Source organism: Trachypithecus francoisi, unplaced genomic scaffold (genome assembly GCF_009764315.1).
Source record: "Trachypithecus francoisi isolate TF-2019V2 unplaced genomic scaffold, Tfra_2.0 Lachesis_group3, whole genome shotgun sequence".
NCBI lineage: Eukaryota > Metazoa > Chordata > Mammalia > Primates > Cercopithecidae > Trachypithecus > Trachypithecus francoisi.
In genome coordinates, this window is record NW_022681468.1 from 87052270 (window position 1) to 87067784 (window position 15515).

The 15515-nt window shown below is 37.7% G+C and overlaps 1 protein-coding gene across 5 annotated transcripts in view; it reads left to right on the forward strand.

The window, feature by feature from the left end:
- The window catches only part of TARS3 (threonyl-tRNA synthetase 3), an 88742-nt gene that overhangs the window by 71597 nt on the left and 1630 nt on the right, over nucleotides 1-15515 (forward strand). For 2 of the 5 annotated variants that reach the window (XM_033188806.1, XM_033188807.1), the window contains 3 exons: nucleotides 10287-10391; nucleotides 14096-14168; nucleotides 14918-15032. In XM_033188806.1, coding sequence (XP_033044697.1) covers nucleotides 10287-10391; nucleotides 14096-14168; nucleotides 14918-15032 — 293 coding nt within the window. Of the gene's footprint in view, nucleotides 1-10286; nucleotides 10392-12505; nucleotides 13060-14095; nucleotides 14169-14917; nucleotides 15033-15515 lie in introns of those variants that run through there. The other 3 variants (XR_004431773.1, XR_004431772.1, XM_033188808.1) reach the window with 3 other exon arrangements.

A 15515-nucleotide genomic window follows, 5' to 3' on the forward strand; every position in this document is an offset into this window, starting at 1 on the left:
TGGACTAAATGCTCCAATTAAAAGACACAGACTGGCAAACTGGATAAAAAGTCAAGACCCATCAGTTTGCTGTATTCAGGAGACCCATCTCAGTTGCAGAGACACATATAGGCTCAAAATAAAGGGATGGAGGAAGATCTGCCAAGCAAATGGAAAACAAAAAAAGGCAAGGGTAGCAATCCTAGTCTCTGATAAAACAGACTTTAAACCAACAAAGATGAAAAGAGACAAAGAAGGCCATTACATAATGGTAAAGGGATCAATTCAACAAGAACAGCTAACTATCCTAAATATATATGCACCCAACACAGGAGCACCCAGATTCATAAAGCAAGTCCTTAGAGACCTACAAAGAGACTTAGACTCCCATACAATAATAATGGAAGACTTTAACACCCCACTGTCAACACTAGACAGATCAACAAGACAGAAAGCTAACAATGATATCCAGGAATTGAACTCTTCAACTCTGCACCAAGCAGACCTAATAGATATCAACAGAACTCTCCACCCCAAATCAACAGAATTTACATTCTTCTCAGCACCACATTGCACTTATTCCAGAATTAACCACATAGGTGGAAATAAAGCACTCCTCAGCAAGTGTAAAAGAACAGAAATTATAACAAACTGTCTCTCAGACCACAGTGCAATCAAACTAGAACTCAGGAGTAAGAAACTCACTCAAAACTGCTCAACTACATGGAAACTGAACAACCTGCTCCTGAATGACTACTGGGTACATAACAAAATGAAGGCAGAAATAAAGATATTCTTTGAAACCAACAAGAACAAAGATACAACATACCAGAATCTCTGGGACACATTTAAAGCAGTGTGTAGAGGGAAATATATAGCACTAAATGCCCACAAGAGAAAGCAGGAAAGATCTAAAATTGATGCCCTAACATCACAATTAAAAGAACAAGAAATAACTAAGATCAGAGCAGAACTGAAGGATATAGAGACACAAAAAACCCTTCAAAAAAATCAATGAATGCTTTTTTTTTTTAACAAGATCAGCAAAATTGATAGACACTAGCAAGACTAATAAAGAAGAAGAGAGAAGAATCAAATAGATGCAATAAAAAATGATGAAGGGGATATCACCACTGACCCCACAGAAATACAAACTACCATCAGAGAATACTATAAACACCTCTACGCAAATAAACTGGAAAACCTAGAAGAAATGGATAAATTCCTGGACACATACACTCTCTCAAGACTAAACCAGGAAGAAGTTGAATTTCTAAATAGACCAATAACAGGCTCTGAAATTGAGGCAATAATTAATAACCTACCAATCAAAAAAAATTCCAGGACCAGATGGAGTCACAGCTGAATTCTACCAGAGGTACAAGGAGGAGCTGGTGCCATTCCTTCTGAAATTATTCCAATCAATAGAAAAAGAGGGAATCCTCCCTAACTCATTTTATGAGGCCAACATCATCGTGATACCAAAGCCTGGCAGAGACACAACAAAAAAAGAGAATCTTAGACCAATATCACACAGGAAGGGGAACATCACACACCGGGGCCCGTTGTGGGGTCAGGGGAGTGGGGAGGGATAGCATTAGGAGATATGCCTAATGTAAATGATGAGTTAATGGGTGCAGCACACCAACATGGCACATGTATATATATATAACAAACCTGCATGTTGTGCACATGTACCCTGGAACATAAAGTATAATAAAAAAAATTTTTTTAATGAAAAAATAAAAAAAATCAATCTCTGGATGTTGGGTGGGACCATTTCCTTTAAATTATTAAATTTCCTTTAAATTATTATTATCCAAATTATTGATATTTGGATTTAGGCCTACCATTTTGTTATTTGTTCTGTTTGTTCTCTCACTTTTGCATTCATCTATTTCCCTTTTCCTACTTTCTTTTGTATTATTTGGATATATTTGAGTATTTCATCTTTATTTAGCTATTGAAAGTTTTTGGCTATATCTCTGTATAGTTTTTAGTGGTTGCTCTGGAATTACTATGTATACACTCATGTGTTGCTTAACAACAGGGATATGTTCAGAGAAATGCATTCTTAGGTGATTTGTGTCACTGCGTGAACATCACACAGCGTGCTTACACAAACCCAGGTGGTAGAGCCTACTACATACCTAGGCTAATATGGTCTAGACTATTGTTTCTAGGCTACAGACCTGTAAAGCATGTTACTGTACTAAATACTGTAGGCAACTGTAACACAGTGATAAGGTAATTATATATCAAAACATATCTCAACATAGAAAAGGTACAGTAAAAATAGGTATAAAAGATAAAAAATGGGGCCGGGCGCGGTGGCTCAAGCCTGTAATCCCAGCACTTGGGGAGGCCAAGACGGGCAGATCACAAGGTCAGGAGATCGAGACCATCCTGGCGAACACGGTGAAACCCCGTCTCTACTAAAAAAATACAAAAAAACTAGCCGGGCGAGGTGGCCGGTGCCTGTAGTCCCAGCCACTGGGGAGGCTGAGGCAGGAGAATGGCGTGAACCCAGGAGGCGGAGCTTGCAGTGAGCTGAGATCTGGCCACTGCACTCCAGCCTGGGCGACAGAGCGAGACTCCGTCTCAAAAAAAAATAAAAATAAAAATAAAAAATGGTACACTTGTTTAGGACACTTACCATGAATGGAGCTTGCATAACTGGAAGTTGCTCCAGGCGAGTCAGTGAGTAAGTTGTAAGTATATGTGAAGGCCGAGGACATTAGTGTATGCTACTGTAGACTTTATAAACACTGTACATTTATGCTACACTAAATTTAAATAACTTTTTTCTTCAATAGTAAATTAACCTTAGCTTACTGTAACTTTTTTACTTTATACATTTTTGACATTTTAAAACTTTTGAATCTTTTATTATAACACCTTACACAAATACATTACAGTTGTACAAAAATATTTTCTTTGTATCTTTATTCTATAAACATTTTTCTATTAAAAAGTTTTAAAATTTTTTACTTTTTAAGTTTTTTTTTTTGTTGAAAACTAAGACACAAACACATACATCAGCCTAGTTCATATATCAGCCTAGTAGCCTAGGCCTACATAAGGCCAAGGTTATCAATATCACTGTCTTCCACCTCCATTTCTTGTCCCATTGGAAGGTTCCAGGGACAGTAACACACTTGGGGCTGTCATCACCCATGATAATAGTGCCTTCTTCTGGAATACCTCCTGAAAGACCAGCCTCAGGCTGTTTTACAGCTAACTTTTTTTTTTTAAAGTAAGTGAAAGAATACTTACCTTAGATAACAAAAGTACAGTGTAGTAAATACATAAACCAGTAACATAGTTGTTCATTATCATTATCAAGTATTATGTACAGTACATAATTGTAGGTGCTGTCCTTTTATACAGCTGGCAGCGCGGTAGTTTTATCACCACAAACACCTGAATAATGGGAAGATTTTTAGCTCCATTATAATCTTACTGGACCACTGTCATATATGTGCTCTGTTGTTGGCCAGAACACTGTTACGCAGTGCATGACTGTATATATATACAGGCACACCTTGTTTTATCGTGCTTCACTGTATAGCACTTCACAGATGTTGCATTTTTTTATAAACTGAAGGTTTGTGGCAACCCTGTGTTGAGCAAGTATATCAGTGCCATTTTTCCAACAGCATGGGCTTACTTCATGTCTTTGTGTCACATTTAGGTAATCTTTGCAGTATTTCAACTTTTTCATTATTATTGTATCTGTTATGGTGATTAGTGATATTTGATATTACAATTGTAATTTTGGGGGGGCGCCATGAACTATGCCAATTTAAAATGGTGAACTTTCTGAATGAATGTTGTCTGTTCTGACTGCTCCACTGGCCACTCCCTAATCTCTCTCCCTCTCCTCAGCCTTCCCTATTCCCTGAGGCACAATAACATTGAAATTAGGCTAATTAATAACCTACAACAGCCCTTAAATATTCAGGTGTAAAGAAGGGTCATAAGTCTCTCACCTTAAATCAAAAGCTAGAAATGATTAAGCTTAGTGAGGAAGGACTGTTGAAAGCCCAGACAGGCCAAAAGCTCAGTCTCTTGCACCAGTTACCCAAGTTGTGAATGCAAAGGAAAAGCTCTTGACGGACATTAAAAGTGCTACTCCAGTGAACACAAATGATAAGGAAGTGAAACAGCCTTCTTGCTGATGTGGAGTAAGTTTCCCTGAAGCCAAAGACTAATCCAGAGCAAAGCCCTAATTTTTCAATTCTGTGACGACAGAGAGGTGAAGAAGCTGCAGAAGCAAAGTTTGAAACTAGCAGAGGTTTGTTCATGAAGTTAAAAGAGCCGTCTCCAGGGCCAGGTGCACTGGTTCATGCCTGTAATCTCAGCACTTTGGGAGGCCAAGGCAGGTGGATCACCTGAAGTCAGGAGATCGAGACCAGCCTGGCCAACCCTGTATGGTTGGTGAAACCCAGTCTCTACTAAAAATACAAAAATACAAAAAAAAAAACAAACAAAAAAAAGCTGGGTGTGGTGGTGGGTGCCTGTAATCCCAACTACTTGGGAGGCTGAGGCAGGAGAATCGCATGAATCCAGGAGACAGAAGTTGCAGTGAGCCAAGATCATGCCATTGCCCTCCAGCCTGGGCAACAAGAGTGAAACTCCCATCTCAAAAAAAAACAAAAAAAATCCATCTCCATAATATACAAGTGCAAAGTGAAGCAACAAGTGCAAAGTGAAGCAACAAGTGCTGATGTACACACTGCAGCAAGTTATCCAGAAGATCTAGCTAAGACCAATGATGAAGATGACAACACTAAACAACAGATTTTCAATATATATGAAACAGCCTTCTATTAGAAGATACCCTCTAGGACTTTCATAGCTAGAGAGAAAAAGTCAATGACTGTCTTCAAAACTTCAAAGGATAGGGTCACCCTCTTATTAGGAGCTAATGCAGCTCATGACTTTAACTTGAAGCCAATGCTCATTTACCATTCAGAAAATTTTAGAACCCTTAACAAATGATGCTAAATCTACTCTGCCTGTGTTCTAGAAATGGAACAACGAAACCTAGATGGCAGCACATCTGTTTACAGCATAGTTTACTGAATGTTTTAAACCTACTGTTGAGACCTACTGCTCAGGGAAAAAAAAAAAAGATTTATTTCAAAAGATTACTGTTCATTGACAATGCACCTGGTCATCCAAGAGCTCTGATGGAGATGTACAAGGAGATTAATGTTTTTTCATGTCTGCTAATACAGCATCCATTCTGCAGCCCATGGATCAAGGCATAATTTTGACTTTCAAGTCTTGTTATTTAAAAAAATTAATTTTGGAAGGCATACTACATACTACATGTCATACACATTAACAACCTCATAAGCAATATTATAATTTTTGTTTTCAATCATAGTACCTGTTTTAAAGAGCTTAGGAGAACATTATTATTTATCAAATATTTACCATATCTGTTGATCTTGTTTCATTCTTGATTTCCAGGGTTCCCTCTAGTATCATTTCTCATGTATCTGAAGATATAACAGAAAAAAAGGTTTATTTAAAGCAGGTCGGAGATGAATTGCCTTATTTTATTTCATGTGAGAATGTCTTTATTTTGTTGTACTTTCAAAGAAAATAACCTTCTTCTTTGATTGTACAATTCTGGGTTGATAGTTACTTACTTTTAATATTTTAAAAATATTGTTTAAAAATATATATTCAATTAGTAGTATGGCAAGAGGATACTTCTGAGGTTAATGCAAACTTTGAACACTCATGTTCTTTTTGTTTTTTTGAGATGGAGTCTTGCTCTGTTGCCCAGGCTGGAGTGCAGTGGCACAATCTTGGCTCACCGAAACCTCCGCCTCCTGGGTTCAGGCAATTCTTCTGCCTCAGCCTCCTGAGTAACTGGGACTACAAGCATGCACCGCCATGCCTGGCTAAACTTTGTATTTTTAGTGGAGTCAGGGTTTCACCATGTTGGCTAGGCTGATCTCAAACTCCTTAACTCCACCCACCTCAGCCTCCCAAAGTGCTGGGATTATAGGCGTGAGCCACCGCTCCTGGCCCAGAACATTCATCTTCTAATTTAAAAACAGAGACATCCATTTTTGTGTTAACCTTTGTTGCATCTCATTTCCAGAGTAGACATGAAATAAAATTTATGTAGTGAAAATATAGAACAATTTTGATGCTTACCATGAGATGAATATTAGAACATTACTGCTCCAATGATTTAGTGAGGATCTTGAAATAAATTCTGAAGTCTTCCAATGTTTACATTTATTGGAGGGGTTCCTGAGTTCTATCAAGTTGTTTTTTTAAGTCTTGTTCTCATCTTATGCATAAATGTTAGTATTTCCCAAAGTAAAAACTTAGCTTTCTTACTTTTACTTTTTATTAAATTTAATACAAAATATGACCTGAGTAGTTAAAAAATGTTTTACATTATTTGCAGTAAGATGTCATTATCCCTGTTCAAAGAGCAAATTTTAAAACTTCAATGGGTGAAAGATTGGCTAGTTTTACAGAAAGATTTGCCACCTTAAACTCAAGCTGATTTTTCTATTTTTATGTAAATAACTGAGATGCTATCTTATTAATTCTTCCAAGGTCATGTTTGTGAAATAAACATTACCTGAGAGCTTTCCTGTCATCTACACTATATGTTGTTTACAGTGTTGAACAAATTTGAGTTCCTAAGTTGTAATGTGTCCTCATATGGTCTATTCTATTTGCATGTGTGCCACTACACACTGAGATGATAATGCTGTACAGTTCTAAATGGTAGCAGTTTCTGTAGGCTGTAGGCTGAAATATTTTTGATGAATTGATTAGTTTGGGGATTTTATTTTTTAAGTTGTATATTTTCTTGCAAAGTAAAAACACAAAAAATATTGTTACACATCCTTCTGGCTTTTATGGTTTCTGATGAGAAATATGCAGTAATTTGAGTCACTTTTCCTTTATGTGTCACATGATTGTGATGTGTCTGACTGTGGACTTACTCAAGTTTATGTTGTGGAGGTTTGAACTTCTTGGATCTGTAAGTTATTGGTTTGTGAAAGTTGGATAGTTTTCAGCCATTGTTTTTCCATATTTCTTTTCTGCTATATCGCTTCTTCTGGGACTCAGGTGACCTGAATATTAGGCCTTTTGGTATTTTTCCAGTTTTCTGAGGCTGTTTATGCTTCCTTCGGTCTTTCATTGTATATCTTTCAGATTGGATACATCCTATTTACTTATCTTCAAATTCACCAACTCTTTATCATCTCTGTTGCTACTGAATCCATCTAATGACTCTTTAAAACTTTCTGTCATTGTAGTTTTCAGTTCTACAATGTCTGTTGCTCATATTTTATATTTCTTGCTGAGACTTTAAGCCTTTCCAGTCACTCCAGGTGTGTTTACCCTACTTTTTAGGGTACAGTTATAATGGCTGTTTCTAGCCTTTGGTAATTCCATCATTTGTGTTCTCTTGCGCTGGACTGTTGTTTGTCTTTTCTTCTCACAAATTGAGAATTTTCCAATGATTCATACGCTAAGTAGTTTAGGATTGTATCCTGAACATTTTGAATATTATGTTATGAGATGCTGTATCTTCTTTAAATCCTAAGGAGGTTGTCTTGTTTTGGCAGTGAATCTGCCTGGTTAGGTTCAGGTGGAAATTTCCAACCCATTTTTGTGGGCTGTGGTTCGGTGTCAGGTCAGTTATCGAAGCCTTTATAGTGATATTCAGATCTGTTCCGTGTGTTCGCCACCCACTGGCCAAGTCCCATAGGTCACACCATGTGCCAAAATGGAAAAGCTGGGATTTGACCCCTAACTTTCTGTTGATTGGTCCAGTGGAGTTAGTAGAACTCTGAAAAGTCTAATCTCTCCCTTTTGGAGGAACAAGGGTCACAACTATTAGTAAGAAGTCAAACCTTCAGGATCAGTCCTACAACAAAATTCTTTAGGGCCATCAGAATGCAAGTGAAACTCTTCATTTAAGGAGGATGTGGAGGAGAAACAAATCAGCCCAGCCAGCCATCATAGGTGTTGTGTGGCAAATGGTGAGTAGGCAAGCAAAGGTGAAAGCAGTGGATTGCAGATCAGGTAAGAAACGATGACAGTTGGAGCCAGGTGGCATAGAGATGAACAAAGTAGGGGTACTGGGAGTGTATTTTGGAGGAAGAACTGATGTGATTTGCTCAGGCTTATGTATAAGAGGAGAGAGAAGCATCAAGGTCATCACCATACTTGAGTAAGGGTTTTTCCCTAAAAAAGCAGTGATGGATGAGAGTGTGCTGTTGTCAGTCATTACATTCAGCATGCAGAAGGGCATCAGATAAAAGTTAACATTCATTCCTGTGAAATGAACAAAAATTTCCTTATCATGATAAAGAGCCTTTATCAGAAAACAGCAATAACATCTCAGCACAGTTGGGAAGAAGATGAATATGACTGCTATTTGTATTGTTACTCAAAATTATTCTGGGATTACAAATACATGAAAGAGATAAAAAGAGATAAAAAAGAGATAAAATTATTTGTAGATGTTAAAATATAGAGAAATCCAACAGAATCAAATGGAGAAAATGGGGACTAATAATAAAGGAAGGTAGAAATGCAAAAATCAATTTGGCTTTATAATATTAGCAATAATCTGCTAGGAAATGCAATGGAAAAATCATTTCAGAAGCAACAGCAACAACAAAATAGAAAATATGAATAAACTTAACAATAAATATCAATATAGTCATGCGTCCCCATAAATATAGTCATGACAGGGATATGTTTTGAGAAATGTGTCGTTGTGTGAACATCACAGAGTGTACTTACACAAACCTAGATGATAAGAGGGCACTACACACTTAAGCTATATGGGATAGCCTATTGCTCCTAGCTACAAACCTTTACAGAATGTTACTGTACTGAATGCTGTAGGTGCTTATAACACAAATCACTAGATGATAAGAATTTTTCAGCTTCTTTATAATCTCATAGGACCACCATCATATGCATTCCATTGTTGACCAAAATGTCATTAGGCAACACATGACTATAGATGTTATTTATAAGCATACACTATAAAATTTTCTCAAATACCATAAAAAAGAGTTATTTAAATGAAGATTCATACCACACTTTGGGATGAGAAGAATCAACATTTGTGAAGTTATTCTCTTCAAACTTATCTATTAATCCAATTGTAAGCAAATCCACTGGGGTTATTTTGGGGGAATTTGGCATTCATTGCAACGTTTATCTGATAGCATAGATGTGTAATCATAGTTTATGTCACTATTTGCTCTTCTTAAGTCTAGACATGATTAAAAGAGATAATGGGACAGAAATTTTGGATACCCAGGCTCTGCGAAAGGATCAGCTTGCTTCTCTTTCTTCCCCACACAAAATCAACATGATGTAATATTCAGTAATATTTCATACTGGTTTTAATTTGTGGGATTAATTTCTTCATATACCTGCATAGAAATGGACTCAAGCCGCCCACCCCCACCCCAAAGCTTCCTGTAGGGTCTAGACAGAGGGTTTTGCCTGCAGTTATTTTATAATGGCTCTTAGCAGAAATGGCTGGCAGTGATGATATCCAGTTATAACTCATTTGAAGTAGGTTTAATGAATGGGTTTCTCTGTTTTTATTTGTTTGTTTTACTTTATTATTTATTTGTTAAATTTGTTTTTTTTATTTTAGTAGTAGCTAGCTGGTATAAGTTTTAGATAAAAATTTGTCAGAAGAACTTTGTAAGTGTCACATGTTACATTTGTTGCAATAATGTGAAATTTATCTTTCTGAGAAACTTGTGCAGAGATCTTGAAATGGCTGACTTCATTACAATTAAGTCATCATTTGCTTTTTTCATTTTTTTTCCTAAGGGGGAGAGGGAATAATTAAATGTAAGGTATACCTCACGAGGGTTTCAGGGAATTTGACCAGTGGACTTCAAGAACACATATCAGGAACATTTTTAAAATGAAGATTATAATGTGGGAGATAGTGGCAAGAATGGGGGTGCATTTAGATCAGATGAGATTGGCTGGGAGTTGACATTCTGTGAAGCTGAGAGAGGGTATGTGGAAGTTCATTATACTGTTCTCTCTACTTTTGTATATGTTTCAGTGTTCTCTAATTAAAGTTTTTAAAATAAAAGAAAAAAAGATTAGCAAACAAAGCAATGAGAAAACAAGACAGTCACAGAACAAATAAGGTTAATGGAGAGATATCTGATATCACTAATCTAAATCTATTCTCAAAATATAAGGCTAGAAGATAGTTACTGACTCTTAGGAAAAGACTTAAACGTATAATTTTCATTTTTTAGTAAGGATGGGGATGATAAGAAGAGACCTGTGATCATTCATCGAGCCATTTTGGGATCAGTGGAAAGAATGATAGCCATTCTTTCAGAAAACTATGGGGGAAAATGGTAAGTGATATGAAAAAAAAAAGCTATATGTCTATTATTCTTTTTAATTTTTATTAATTTACTTATTTTTCCTTTTTAAAAATATTTCTATTCTTAAAAAATCATGTGTAAAAAATAAAAGTAGTAACAAAAGAAAGGGCATTTCCTGCCTTATAATTAGCAAGTATCCAAACAACAAATAAAGAATTCTTATTCCATTTGCCAGATCAGAAAACAAAAACTAAGGGAGAGTGGCATAAAAATGTACCATTTACCTTTTGCGGGACTCGGTAGAATTAAAGTTATCTTTTTGCCTATTTCAAGCCCTTCAGAGATCTAGTTGCTATCTTGAAAACATGTGACCCACACTCCTAGGTACCACCTCTTGCTCTCCAGCCATCCTTCCTTCAACCCATATTGTTTGCCTTTGGGGTTCCCTACAGCCACTGAGGAGGAAAACATGTAAACCTGATTCATAAATGGCACAAACTCAAAGAGGATGACTTAGCAGCACAGCCCAATTAGGGTGACAGTGGGGAAAGGAAGTGTCCTAAAGTGCAGAATTTTGAGTGGTGCATCTTGTCCTTTTTGCCTGGAAGGAAGAATGGCTGGAGGTATGGAGCTACATGGATGCATGGGCTCTAGTTATTGCTTTGGCCACAAGGTCAAAGATCTAGAAGTAATTAGACTGAAAAATAAATTACATAGATTTGGGAAGCAGAAATGTGGATGATCACTCAGAATGGGCCAACAGAGATGGTATTGCCATCAAAAGGCTCCCACTGTTGAGGAATTTTTCAATATTCTAATACAAGAGGACCCATTCTGTTAAAAATCAGCTTATTCTTTTTCCCTAGTTGTTGCTTAGTGGCTCATGAGCAAAGTGGCCACTGGTGGATGTGCATGGGCTCAACAATATGGACTTTGCCACACTAAGTTCCATCTGGCTCCATCTCTTCTGAGGATTCTGGTTGCCATCAGTAGTGATTAATTGTGATCCCCCAGGATGGTACCATAACCTGGGGGAACAGCCAGTGGTCTTGTAGCAGGTTGATTACATTGAATCCCTTTCGTCATATAAGGACCAATGCCTCGTTCTCACTGAAGAGAGACCCTCTGTGGATTTTGCTTTGCTCTTCTTTGCTGCCATGCTTCTGCCAGTGGCACCAAGTATATACTTATGTGCTGCCAGAAACACAACAGTGCTTCTCACTATGAAAGAGATTTTATAGCAAATAAGTAAAGCATTGCAGTGACATTATGGGATTCACTACTATCACCATGCATTCAGAAGCAAGTGGCTTTACTAGCAGTTATGGCACCAGCTGGCAGACAACATCTTGTGATGATGCATCCTAGTGTGTGGAAATGCTGCAAACCAGTAACCACCTGTGAAATTTCTACCTCCCATTCCATTTTTAGAAATTGGCTGAGCATCTGCTCATGCAATTTAGTTCTCTTTTCAGAAACTACTGCCCCCACTGCTACTATTGCTGGGCGCAGTCCCTGCAGCTCCCATTGTGGACACTGGGTACTGGATGATACTGCTAGGGTCACTGCAACCATTTCCTCCAAAAGCTCCATGTCTCTGCATCACCCTTCCTTGCCAGAATGGATTCCATGTGGTGCATCCTTCTCCACTCTGTCTTAAGTCAAAGTGCCATGTTTATACATTAGCAGAACCTAGATCACACCCATGCATACTAGCATTCATGCCCAGTAAGGCTGGGGAAGCAAATTTTTGAGCAGGAAACATAAGGTGGGAAGTGTCCCAAACAAAGTGTCTTCCAAAAGTCCTGGGTAGCTGGAGAGTCTGTGTATATTACTGATATTTTGTGATCAAAGAGAAATACAGTTAGGTATCATGGAGTTTCTAGGCTATTGAAGTTACAGTTAACCCAAAAGTATGGATATGAATATGTGTGCCACCTGAGTATGAGTTTACATGTTTATATTTCTTTCCAGTTGGTTTTAAACAGTTTACCATAGGTGAGAGATGATGGTGTCTTGCATTAGAATGGTTGCAGTGAAAGTGGTTTTAAAAAAAAAAAAAGACAACTAGTGAAATAGGAGATGGAGTGGGAGACAGGAGGTGGTTTGGGCCAGTGCACTGAGCATGCCTTCCTTTGTCGCAGAGACTGAGGTATAATCCCTGCACTTCATACATCCAGACTTCAGACAGCAGTTAGGCTTGTGGGGAAATCTCCCCAGAAGCCAAAAGTAAAGATGGCTAAAATGTGAGTCCTTTAGGGAAGTAGGGCTGAGGATGGGGTAAGGACAGAGCTCAAAAGAAAACATGTACTTTCCATTATATAACCTGTATTTCTGTGTTTTACCATTTATCATGTATTATTTTGTGTTTGTAATTTGAGAATAAATATATAAATATGCACATTCATAAAGTGCTATCTGAAACAGTCCTCTTTGCATATCCTTTCACCTTCAGACTAAATACTCACTATGACAGGGAAAAGGCAAACATGCCCCACAGTGGACATTGCTTATACCTACCCTGCCATTTTTTTTTTTTTAGAAAAATTGTATTTTGAAATAATCATAGGTTCACACGTCGTTGTAAGAAGTTATACAGAGGCCGGACGTGGTGGCTCACACCTGTAATCCCAACACTTTGGGAGGCTGAGGTGGATGGATCACCTGAGGTCAGGAGTTCGAGACCAGCCTGGCCAACATGGTGAAACCCCATCTCTACTGAAAATACAAAAATTAGCTGGGTGTGGTGGCAATGGCTGTAATCCCATTTACTCAGGAGGCTAAGCCAGGAGAATCACTTGAACTCAGGAGGCGAAGGTTGCAGTCAGCCGAGATCGCACCACTGCACTCTAGTCTGGGTGAGCAAGACTCCATCTCAAAAAAAAAAAAAAAAAAAAAGTTATACAGAGAGGTTCAGCACACTCTTTACCAAGTTTTCCCCAATGGTAACATCTTGCAAAACTAGATACAGTATCACAACCAAGAACTAGACACTGAGACTATCCACCAACCTTGTTCAGATTTCACCAGCCTCACATGCACTCATTTGTGTGAATGTGTATTTAGCTGTGTCACATGGACAGATGGTGTAATACCACCAGTCAAGTTACAGGACAGTTCCATAACTTGTAAGGCTCCCTCCTGCTCCCCTTTTTTCCCCACACTCAAACCATCCCACCCCTGTCCTCTTATCAGACAACACATGAACGTGTTCTCTAGCTCCATCATTTTGTCATATAAAGAATATTACATAAATGAATTTATACAGTACACAAACTTTTGAAGTAGGCTTCTTTTCACTCAGTGGAATTCCCTTGAAAGCAATCCATGTTGTTTTGAGATAAATGAGTTGGTTCCTTTTTTTTTTTTTTTTTTTTTTGCTGATTAAAGCTGCTATGGACATTAGTGTGCAGTATCGTGTGTGAACATATGCTTTCATTTCTCTGGGACAACTGCCCGGGAGTGCAGTTGCTGGGGCATACAGTAAGTGCATGATCAGCCCTTTGGGCTATCTGCCAGCTCATTCTACCTACACTTGTGCTATCAAAATTCCAAAATTATCCTTTTGTTTACTTTGCTGCCTTCAAACTTTTATATAATTTGGTTTTCTTCCATGCTGCTCTACTGAAACTGTCCTCTTGTGAAGTCTTTAAAAGAATCTTTGGTTATTTGAAAATCATGTAATAAGTAACCATTATTATACTTTGAAAATATATATGTTATGTATTTTTCAGGCCTTTCTGGCTATCTCCTCGTCAGGTAATGGTCATCCCTGTGGGGCCAACTTGTGAAAAATATGCACTTCAGGTAAAATCAGAGATGTTTAAAGTACATAATAATCTTGTATGTATTCTGTGTAGGTCATCAATTTGGAATGTCCTTCATGCTTTAAAATATTGCAGAACTGACACATTAACTTAAACCATGTTTTCAGCAGTTGGTGGTAACACATGAATCATGTCTCTGCAGCTGTATCAGAACTATTTCATTTCTTAATGTTTTTGAGAAATTAGTATTTTAAAACATATGTATTCATTTCTACATGGCTCTATTAGGGAAGAATGTTATCTGTTGCTGTATCACAAGTGACCCCAAAACTTAGCAGCTTTAAACAACAAACATTTATTATCTCACAGTTCCTATGAGTCAGGGACTGGGAACAGCTCAGCTGGTGGATTCTGGCGCAGAGCATCTCCTATGGCTGCAGTCAGGCTGTTGGCCAGGGCTGCAGGCCTCAGAGCTCACTCACAGTTGGTGGATACAGCTCCTTATCACCTGGGCTTCTTCACAAGTGGCCTGACTGTCCTCACGGCATGATGGCTGGTTTCCCCCAGAGCAAGTGATCTGAAAGAGATGGGAGCTGCAGGTTTTTATAAACTAGTCTCAGAAATGATGTGCCAACACTTCCGTACTTCTTTATGGTCACAGAGACCCTCTCTGGTATAGTGAGCAAGGAACTATACAAGGGTGTGAATACCAAGAGTGGGGAACAACAGGGGTCTTTTTGGAGGCTAGGTACCATAATGTAACAATAAAGGTGTTTCATTTTCTTCTAGGTATCCAGTGAATTTTTTGAAGAAGGATTTATGGCTGACGTTGACTTAGATCATAATTGTACACTAAATAAGAAAATACGAAATGCACAGCTGGCTCAGTATAATTTTATTTTGGGTAATTTAAGTTTGTATATATTTTTCCAAATGCTTTTTTTTTTTCACTTCAATTCCAAAAGGCCAAATAAATATGGTTCAACTACTTAATACTTATACAAAAAGAAGAGTCCATAGCATTCCTGGCTTAGCTGTTCCTAGGTATTCTTTATTGTTTGCTGGAAGAAGAGTTATAAGGTTTCACCTGAATCCTCTGGGATAGTTTTACTAGCAATAGTTAGTATTGCAAGCCAACAATGAAAACAACTATGAAAATGATCCCATCAGTAGAATTATATACTTTATATTTTAGCCTCACAGGCCTGTAATATTTTCCCTCACTTTTCTGGCTTATTAAGAAAGTTTAAACTAATGGAAAGAAAAGATCCCAAATTTAAAATGATCCAAAGGAAAAGATTTAGATGAAAAGTAAAATGTCCTTTTAGCACATGACTAATTAGATGCAGAATCTAAAATTTAGGCTTTAAAAATGATTCCAAAATTA